At 35.2% G+C, this 11258-nt stretch overlaps 1 protein-coding gene across 1 annotated transcript; it reads left to right on the top strand.

Annotated features, from left to right (window-relative positions):
* Positions 1–7639: 7639 nt before the first annotated feature.
* LOC127106028 (B3 domain-containing protein Os01g0723500) lies at positions 7640–9296 on the top strand. The gene is made up of 3 exons (XM_051043304.1): positions 7640–7863; positions 8015–8080; positions 8471–9296. Exons 2-3 carry the CDS (start codon positions 8015–8017, stop codon positions 9149–9151), a joined length of 747 nt encoding a protein of 248 aa, XP_050899261.1. The 5' UTR covers positions 7640–7863; the 3' UTR covers positions 9152–9296.
* The last annotated feature ends 1962 nt before the right edge of the window (positions 9297–11258 follow it).

The following is an 11258-nucleotide window of genomic DNA, read 5'->3' as shown; positions in this document are numbered from 1 at the left end:
GGGTTTTGACCTCTGGTCACCCCTAATCAGTTGCATTCTACCAGTCAGGGTTTTTCAAGGAGATGGGGTTTATTTCTTGGATGGAGATCATATGGTCATTATATTGAGCTTGTACAAGCTAGAGTTTCATTTTGGAGTCATTTCATCAAGTGGTTGAGGCTCAAAATCATCTGTGCATGTTCAAGTCCTCTATCAACCATAAAAGTCAACAGAAAGTCAACTGAGGGCTAGGAGGTGGAGAAATGAGTTTCAACATCTTATTCATGTTCAAAGGGGGCTTATTAATCATGTCAAATGCATATCTTGAAGAATTTGAGGTCAGATCAAAACTTTCCAAAAATGGAAAGTGACCTATAATTGAAAGTTTCCCAAAATGGAAAGTTTTTGGTTCAAATTCAACTTGATCTTGCATCATCAAAGAAGCTTCAAATGAAATTTTGTCCAACATGAAAGTTGAAGATCTTATTCTCCCATTTCCAAAAAGTCCAAGATCATGAATTTATGATAAATGGTTGAAGAGATATGGTCAAATCATTGCCAAGTGTACATGGAACTTCAAATGGCCATAACTTTTGATTCACAACTCCAAATTGAGTGGCTCTTCTTGCATTTTTCTTCTCATGACATGAACTTTCCAAAACATTCATCACATTGCATGAATTTCCATCATATGATCATTTGCTATTTCAAGTCAATTTTGGAGGGAAAATGGCCAATTCAAAAATGGTGCATCATGAGGACTTTCTACCATTGCCAATGTGTTTAAAAGATGATTTTGAGTGACTTTGATCAAGAAAATGTTACTGTTCACGTCCATTTGCTCCATGCACCATGCAAAATGTCATTTTTGGTCATAACACCTTATTTTGATTAATCACAACTAAACCATGCCTAATTTTAATTAGTATGTGATTAGTGAAGCATATAAATAGAAAAACCTAACAGAATTTCAGTTTAGCTTCATAAATTCTAGATCTAGATCTCAAAATTCTTTTTCCCTCCATTTTTTCTCCAAATCAAAACTTCAATTTCTTCCACATAGTGCATTGATTTTCTTCCATATTCTTGTTCACTGACCTTCATTTAGTATAGATCAAGCATTGGTTTGGAAGATTCAAGCAAGAATTGAGCACTTGAAGATCAAGAACATGATGATGGAGATTCAAATCTAAGAGAGATCCAAGCCATTCCAAGCTTCAATTTCAACTTCAGAGGTGTTATCAAGGTTGATAGAAGGGATTTGGATGCTTTTGGACACTTGAACCTACCACTGCCATTGTTGAAGCTTCAAGAGGTCACATTTTCGAACCTCTTAATTCATGATTTTATGTGCATAGAATTGTAGAGTTTTTCATGGTGAGAATGCTGATATAAAATTTGTAAAAAATGGTGTAATATTCATGAAGTTATGTGGAATTGAAAGTTTGTAGATCTAGAAAGTTTTCCTTCGATTCTTGAGATTCATGATGAATTAGTGTGAATTGTTTATGGATTCGTGTTCCTCATTGTGTAAGCTTCATTTTGGTATAAAATTTGTGAAATTCTGGGCACTTTGAAAAAATCTGGAAATTTGTGATGAACTTCATCACTGTTCTTCATCGCCTTCGTGAGGAAGATGAAGATCTTCACTTTGCGTCGGTTTTGCTTCGCTTTGCGTCGGTTTGGACAGTCGCTAGCTTGCAGCTAGGGTTTAGCGCAAAAACGCCACAGTTTCGTGTGAAGCGAGCCTTCTGATTGGCCAGCGCGTGTTCCAGTTCGAATCCCCCTGGCTCCATGTTTTCAAATATTTTCCTCATAAGCCTTTTCCCTCCATAATTCACATGTCATGCTTCATTTGATTTCAAATTTTTCTCAAACTTTAAAAATCCATAACAAATTGAAAAATGCTCCAAATCATTCCCAATTTTTTGCAAAATGATCCTTTGCTTGTCTAGTTTTTTTTGGTGATGAATTTTGAAGTTGTGCATGGCTGGATTTCTGTTTGTGTTAGAATGATTGAACATATGTGCTTTTATGACCTTGCCTTGCTCTTTCTATTGTGAAATGCTCAATATTGATCCAAATGCATTGAAATTTTGCATGATGCTTCTTGACATGTTGATGGATATTTTAGGATTGGTTTGGTATTTTTCCCATTTATCATTTCTGTTTTATGCATGTGTTTACATGATGTGACAATATGTGTCACATAACTTGATGATCAACTTGTGCAATTTTATTTTCATGCCAATTGAACTTGGATGCTTCTGATTTTTTGTATGATGATTGGTTGGGATGTGTTGAATGCTCATAATTTTTTCCAAAATTATTTGAATCATTTCTGTTTTGATTTGGAATTTTCATTCTCAATGTCCATTTGAATGCTTTGAGATTGTCTTTGACTTCACTTGCACATGAAATGCCTTTGTTTGGTGATTTTGTTTTGGTCCTTTTTAGGACATGTTAATATGTGTTTGAAGTTGTGTTGTGTTGAATATTAGCCCATGTTTTGAATTTTTTTCTTCACCTTTGACCCTAGGCTTTGACCTAGTGGTTTGTACTTACATTTGAGTTGTGAATTTCAGGACCAAGCACTTAATCTTCATGGTTGATGTTGCTTCACCATTTGAATGTTGATATTTGCTATTGATTGCTAACATTTGTTTTGTAGGTTGATGATAGCTTACTTGAGTTTGCCTTATGGTTTATTTGTTGTACATTGGGATTGCCTGTTTGATATTGACTGTTGACTGTTGTCTGAACACTGTACTGATTGGTTTAGTTGTTTACACAAGTACCTAAGTTGCTTTAAGTTCATTTGAACTTTGCTTGGCTTTGCTTGTGGTTGGCATACCACTTAGGTAATGACCTCTAACTTCATGTAGTCTGGAAGACTTGTCATGTTACTTTGGCAGGCACCTGTCTGAAGCCCTCCTTAAGAGGCAATGTTTGTGGTTGTTTAATTTTGTGCCTTGTACATTCAAAGACCTCCTAAGTGAAGAGGCATTGGCAGATAAAAGGGATGTGCTATCCATCACATGCTATTCAGTTGTGTCATTCATCTTGCTCACACCCTGTGTTGATGCACTTTAAATAAAAACCCAAAATCTTGTTGTGCCAGTCATGTGGAATAGAGTCCCACATTCTGGACTCCCACACTTTCATTGTTTCAAGCTCTCCCAGGCCAGGGATAAGAGCTGTGAGGTCTTACCCTCACTTCCCATTTCATCTGCTTCACCCTAACTCTCAATGTTAGGGTTAAGAGCTAACAACACCCTTTTCCAGTTGGTTTGTTTGTCAAGGTCGATATGACCCCTTGACTAAAGCCCAACCTTGTATGAGCCACTTGTTTGCATATAGTGTGTGTGCTTGCTCTTTTGTGAATGCTTGTTTGCTGTTTATTTGCTGTTTCAACTTGCTGCCTGTGCGAGTTAGGATCTGTTAGATACCTCAACCTAGGACCATTGTGGATTGCATGATAACTATTAGGCTCGAGTCAGTCTCCCTTTTAGTTTGTCATTTCCCAGTCTCTGGTTAGGAGAAAGTTTCTCCCCTGTTAAGGGGAACTACGTTGCCCTGATCCTCATACCAGATGAGGTACGTAGGCAGGAGATCGTGCGAGATCTCTCCGGGCACCCTTTTCTTTTTTGTGTGTGTTTGCTTGACAGCTAGCAGGCTCGAGTTCCAGACTCCCTGTTAGCTTGTTTGTCCAACCTTTGTGTTTCTTTTGACGACTCAGCGTCCGGTTAACCGCTTGTTTGCTTGGAGTCTGACGTAAGTCCAGCGATTGGCAGTCGGTTTCCTGGTTGTGTTTGTGTGCTTGGAGTCTGACGTAAGTCCAGCGATTGGCAGTCGGTTTCCTTGTTTGTGTTTGTGTGTGTGGAGTCTAATGTAAGTCCAGCGATTGGCATTCGGTTTCCTTGTTTGTGTTTGTTGCTTGGAGTCGGACGTAAGACCAACCATTGGCAGTCTGTTTCCATTTGTGTGTTTGTTTTGACGTCTCAGCGTATGTGCGTGTGTTTTGTTTCGGCGTGCGTTAGCCGAACTACGGTAGCTCTGATTCTCATTCCAGATGAGATACGTAGGCATAGGATGCGATATCCTAGCGAGCCCGTTCCCCCCATCTTCCATCTGTGTTTTATTCCAGTGTGCGTGCATTCTTTGAGCAGTTATTTAGCAACCTTGTTCTATTCTTCTGAGCGTGGATCCCGTCGGATACGACAAACGTGAGGGGGTGCTAATACCTTCCCCTTGCGTAACCGACTCCCGATCCTTGCGTCTCCGGTCGTAAGACCATTCCCTTTCCAGGTTTACTTCGAGCATTTCCTTTCCCTCCTTTGGGATAAATAACGCACGGTGGCGGCTCTGTTTGTTTGTTTTTTTCCCGCCGGTTGTTTTTCGCGGATGCGACACTATGCATCCGATGACGGGATGATGTGATCAAGTACGTTGTGAACACGTGCTTGCACCTTGAAGAGGGCAGATCATGAGAGGTAGAGATTAGAATCATTTTCCAACGTCACCAGAATTATGGTTTTGACGTTGTTGATGGCGAAGGCGGAGTGGAAGTTGGGTTTCGCCGCCTGAGGAGGGTTGGTTTGAGAGGCTGATGAAGTGTCATCAGAAGTTTGAGAATGGGAGTTTGTTTCTGTCATGGTAAAACAGAGGATTAGCGGCGGTGAGAAGGGTTTAGGTTAGGATCGTGACAAAACTGATACCATATAAGTAATTTAATCCCTGCATTTTCATTGATAAGAATACTCATTATATACAAGTATGACGGTGTCTATATTTGGAGGTTAATAATATACAATTATGATGTATACCAATTATAAAAATATCCTAATAATTATACTAATTATAAAAATATTCTAATAAAGTTTAATTTATCTACTTAATATTGAGAAAGACCATGTAATATATTAATTTTTTAAAATTGTACTTTTCAACGTGGAGAAATGAAGAATATCCCAACTCTGATGAGATTTTTTAATGGTAAAGTAATATATGATAAAAATGTAACAAACCACTAAAATACAAGAGAAAGGTTATTAGATCACACAAAATATGTCAAATTGAAAACACACCAAAGATAACGACCATAAGGTCCAAGCAGCTAAAAAAACTCAACAATTAGAGTTCATGTTAGATCTCAAACACCACAACCACCATCGACAAATTTATTAACATTATATTTATCCACACATTATATTATTACTTAATTAAAAACTAAAATTAACTTTTAATAATAAACAGAAACTTTTTTAATTTTTAAAAACACAATATATACATTTTAAATTTATTATTAAATTAATTAACTTTTAAATTAAATTATTTTAAAGTTAATTTTTGAAAACATATTTTTTTTGATATTTTCATCTTTTATAGTTTTAAAGTTAAAAAAAAAAAGTCACGTGAAATTAAAAATAAATGAAAAATAATAATAATAAATCCACGTCATCATAACATTACTAAAATAAAAGACTTAGTCAGTTCGTCACATAGGCGATTTTGCTAATTCATTTTTTCATAAAGTCTAAAATAATATTATCCTCATGTAGTAAGGTTAGTTTCACAACTTTCTTTTTTATAACGAGGAAAACCAGAAATCTCCTATATGATAGAGAAAAAAAATACTATTAACCATATAATAAAAAGATGGTAAACCGCCGGAATATAAAAGAAAGATTATTAGATTTCTCAAGATGTGTCAAACTAAGCTCCAAAAGAAAAACAAATATATCAAAATGGAAACCAAAAATGCACCAAAAACAACAAACATAAGCCCCAAAAGGACACCGCTGAAAAAAGCCCAAGTAGCTAAATATCTTTACCCTTAAAGTTTAGGCTAGATCTCAAACCAACATAACCACCATCGATAAATCAGAATCCACCAAGAGAAAAACCATAAACTACACACCAAAACCAAACTCATCATCAAGACTAAACACACAATCTTTTATAGGTTAAGACAGAGTATATGATTTTGATGCCAATCAGAGAAATCATTTGAGTTCACCTCTGATCTACCTAGAAACTATTTCCAGAAAAAACATATTTTTCTCCTCTACTTCTTTCACAATTGTTGAGATACTGGTAAAAATGAAATCATTATAGGCCAACCAAATATATCAGATAACAACATGTTTGTTCTGGACCGGACAAAGACCCAATTGACTAAGGGTTAATCCATCTCAAATCTACTCTACACAACCCAAGGTATAAACCAATTCACATGCTAAGAGTAAGGTATAATCTTTGAGCCCCACTTCCATTATACTTATCTTGAATCTTGACCTGACTTAGGTGTTGGAGTGCTAATCACGTAGGTTCACCCCGCGCCACCTTAAAAAAGACCAGAGCCACCGTTTAAGATCACCAATTATCAAACTGTCCTTATTTCTAGATCCTTCGTGGAGCTAGAGCCTCCATTTCTGATTCCCAAACGAAACAATGTCAAATCAATAAAAAATCATCCATAGACTTAACCCTACCATCTAAAGAGAGGAAAAACTGAAAAATGATTAGAAGGTGGTTCTCTCTGATCCCACTTTTTTTAAGATGCCATCAACAATTCAATTAGAGGGGTCTTTCTCTTTGGACCCAAGAAGATAAACACATTTTCACCTAGTAGAAAATGATCAAAAGTCCGAGATCATCCATCTCTAAGAGAAGACACAACTTAAGCACAATATATAGCTCTAATGATATCACACCAATGACCAAAAGCACATGTAATCAATCTTCATCTATGTTTAGCCAATAAGGCTAAATTGATCAAGCGGAGATCCCTAACCCCTAATCCTTCCCCTTTACTCTTGGATTCACACACAGTCTCTCCCTTGACCCATGAGATCCTAATATCTCCTTTTATTCCTCCCCGTAAAAACCTTCCTTGAATCCTTACTATTTTCTTCCAAACATTCATAAGTATTTTTTTTTAAAATGAAAGATTGGGACAACATTAAATGTAGAATTAAGTAAAACCACTCGACCACCAAAACTTACATATATATGCTTCCAAAAGTGGAATCGCTTGGTTAGTAAACTAACTAAAGAGTCTCAAGTAGTTTCAAGTTAAGGATTGACCCTTACGGACAAACCAAAATACTTAAGCGGGAGATTTTTAATATTACCGTTGAGGAATTTGCCGGAAGAGTCTCAAAAGGGCAGGGTTCACGTTAACCTATATAAGCTACTTTTAAAGAAATTACCCCGAAGATCCAAAGCCTCCTTAATAATTAATATTAATAGTAGCGTTAGTAGATTTTATGAACAATTTGTTCATAACTCATAGGCAAATTTTACACTCACCTTATTAATTTCGCATGTAATTCAAATAAGCTATTGATATTTTTGTCTTTAATTAAAACTTCCACAAGTATTATTGAGTTTCTATGTTTGAGTTGCTACTTTACTTTCTTCACAGTTTTGTAAGAAAAGAATTACTAAGACTAATATACACTACTCACCCAATATATATATATATATATAGATATAGATATATTGAGAGTATAATGAACCGATGGAAAGCGACAAGCTGTTTTACTTTTAACGTCCAAAAGTAAATGAAGGGGTTGAATTAAAATTGAAACTTGAAACTGTAGCAGCAGCTACCTATTATACCATATAGGTAACCAGTACTATTTTTGTGCATGGCTTTCATTACAACCATTTTAAGCAGTTGCAGTAACATAATTAATAATGCATTCCCACTTTAAGCACTCAACTTCTTAATTTTTTTCTGCTACTTAATTACCATTTTCAGCCTCAAAGCAAGTGGTCCTTTAATTTCGGGATTCACTTATTCACGTTTTTGCTTCCTGTGCTTTTGTTTATCTGAATAGTGTTGTTGGAAATTCTTCAAGTTTCAGCTTTTTCAAGGTTTTTGAAACTTTCTTCCTTGCTTTAGTTTCTCTTTTTTGTTTCATGGTTCTTAGCATGTTCATCTGGTATATTTCATCTCATACTGTAAAATGCATCTCAGATCTGGTATTTTGGTTAATGATTATTCTGATTTTGTTTGAAAAAACAGATGAACCATGATCAGCAACACAAACCATCCTTCTTTGCTGTCATCAAAGGAAATTTCAATCAATTGGTAATTCATTTTTACTTTTTTTTTTATATATTTCTCTCCATAATCATCTCATGCATGCTATATTTGTTATTTTTGCTAATAAATATGAAAGGCGAGATTTTTATTAATACACAAATGATGGTAAATTAATTGTGAACTTGTTGTGATGTTAGTTTCTAGGGTTTAAATCTTAAACATTCGTCTTAAAACTCATTCACTATGTCTTACATGATACAAATTCAGATTCCAAAACTGACTGCATGTATTCATGCTGTCGATCGAGAGATTTAGACAGACAGCGTTAACACGTGCAGTCAAAGGGAATCTGGTTTCATATATGTATTTTTTTCTCTCTTTCAAACATTACTTCTTGTAAGCTACCATGTTTTTTTTTGTTGCCATAATCTGCAGAAAGTTCCACCGAAGATTGTTATGAATTTGGGTGAAGAGTTGTGGAAAAAGGAATCAATTATTCTGATAGGCTCATCTGGTGAGAAGTGGCAAGTGAGTATTTTGAAGAAAGAAAACGACATGTATCTGCAAAACATTGGTTGGGAAAAATTCATGAAAGAGAACTCAGTGATGAATGAAGAGTTCTTGGTTTTCACATATAACGGAGAGAACAGGTTCCAGGTGAAAATTTTTGGTAGGAATGGATTAGAGAGACCAAGCTTCAAGAAAGAAGAAGAAGTTGCTGCAGAAGCTCCAACTGTGGTGAAGAGAAAGAGAGGTAGACCAAGCTTCAAGAAAGAGGAAAAAGTTGCTGCAGAAGCTCCGGTTGTGGTCAAGAGAAAGAGAGGTAGACCAAGAAAAAATCCTGCTGCTGAGACAGTATGTGCGAACAAAGAAAAGGAAGCTACAGCAACAGTAGTTGCTAAGAAAGAAAAAGAAAAAGAAGCTACAGAAACAGTTGTGGCTAGAAGAGAGAATGATGAACCAAGAAAAACTCCTGCTGCTAAGAGAGTATGTGTCAAAAAAGAAAAGAAGGAAGCTGTAGAAATAGAAACAATGGAGAGTAAGAGAAACAAGGGAAGACCAAGAAAAAGTGCTCCTCCTCCTCCTGCTGCTGCTGTTATCATAATTATAGACTGATAAGAAAACAAGTATCAGTGTGTTTTGTTCCTATTTCTCTGGTATCTCGTTCTTTTAGTTATTGTGTGTGTTTGAGTGGTAGGTGGGGTTGTTATTATTTCTTAAAGATGTTTACTATTTGGTTGCCATTGTTATTTGCTCGGCATATTATTGTTCTTGTTAGCTTGAACAATGTTTTTTTTTACTTACCCACCAATAAGTGGCATCCACTATGGTGTGTTATAGGTTAAAATTTTCAAGTAAGTAAGCATCGTGAATACTAAATGGAACCTCGTAACAATGATTTTGGATTATAGAAAATGAAGATACAAGCAGTTTTAATTCAACAAATGTGTGTGTGGATGCATTAAAAGGTGAAATATTGATGTCCGTAAACCTTACATAAGTAGAGAAGACTGAGATAATAAATAAGACAAAAAATACAATTATTGTTTCTCTTGAAATGTTGGTGACGCTTGAATTATTGTATATGGCCTGATGAAGCTCAAATTATTAAATATGATTAAGTTATTAGTTCAGAGGTTATTTTTGAATAACTCTACTCATTTATGATGGTAGATTCGAAATCCATTATGGATAATTGACATATTTTAACAAAATCATTAATGATATGCAAAATATTAAGGAGAAACTTGTGAATCTACGTATTTGCACGTATAGTCAAGAAGTGATTCAGGTTGGTCAAGTTAATGGATAACAAAGATGCATGTCGACTAGTAACTGTTTAATTTTGATGATGACAACACTTAAAGTCAAACAACTGTTGAAGATAGCTCAAGCGATCAAAGATGCACAAGGGATTTGATCAAGCTATCCTCTCGAATGAAGTTAGACATTGGTTTAAAGTTAACATTGTAGTCCAATGACTTTCAAGTGAAGACTTAGGATCGCCGATAGTTTAACAATTCAAACTCTTAGATAATGGTAATCAACATGGATATATCTCAATCCTCATCAAGAAGACTCAAGTATCTTATGTGATGCTAGATTCAAAGATAATGATGTCAAGATTTGAAGTTTTAAAACGTGAAAGAGAGAAAATATGAAAGCTCATCTAGTCGTGTCTATCTAAATGATCAGTGTCATGTAAAGACACAACGGAATTTTTGAAAACATTATGGAAAAATAACACACAATAAAAACAATTGAGAAGCCCTCACTTTTTAAATTTATATCACAAAAAAATATTTATGGGGCTTAACCAGTTGATCAAGGGAGTGTTCAATTGATTATGAGGCTTTTTAAAATTGTCTAACCGATTAGATCTTTTACTAAATCGATTAGATGATACTTAATCGAGTCTATAATCGATTATGACAGTCCCTAACGAGTTTATATTAAAACCTTCCATTTTTTACCTTAACAATATATGATTTAAGGTGCTTAATCGATTAGGTGAGTTAAAAGACCCATGGACTATTTCCAAATTTATACCACGTATTTCCCTATAAATAGAGAGCTTCTTTATCACCTTTTCACATCCAGAAAGCATGAAAACCTCATTTTTCATTTTTATTATCACCTCTCTAAATTTGTCATGTTTTCTCACATATTTTAGCCATAATGTTTTTATAGTTTTCTTGAATCTAGTGAGAATATTGTTCTGGGTAAGAGAAAATTGTAAACTTACCAAGATTTTCTAATAGTGTCGGCTTCACCGACTCTGTAGTCAACCAAGAAAAGTCAATGAAACTAAATAGCATTGGGTCAGCCGACTCTACAGTCAATCGAGGAAAGTCAATGAAACCTTTTAGCATTCGTCTAGCCGACTCTAAAGTCAAAGTCAATAACGATAAGTAAACAACAATGTGACTTCAACTTCAGAGAAAATCAACTTCACTCAAACAAACTTGTTCAATCCACTCCCTTAACCGAATAATATTATATTTATGGTAAAACATTTGGAAACAATCTCAAATTCATTATATTATACATTATGGTCATAGACTCAGTAATAGAAATTAAGGATGAACTCACTGAATAGAAGCACTACGCCAAAAACTGGAATAGACAGCGCCCCTTAGAGGGCGCTTTATTACAAAAGTGCACTCTAAAGTGAAGAGAAAAAATAAGGAGCATACTATTGGAATAGACAGCGCACTTTAGA

This window comes from Lathyrus oleraceus, chromosome 7 (assembly GCF_024323335.1).
Source record: "Lathyrus oleraceus cultivar Zhongwan6 chromosome 7, CAAS_Psat_ZW6_1.0, whole genome shotgun sequence".
Classification (NCBI taxonomy): domain Eukaryota; kingdom Viridiplantae; phylum Streptophyta; class Magnoliopsida; order Fabales; family Fabaceae; genus Lathyrus; species Lathyrus oleraceus.
Note: the sequence above shows the minus strand (reverse complement) of the source record. Positions and strands in the feature narration are given on the sequence as shown.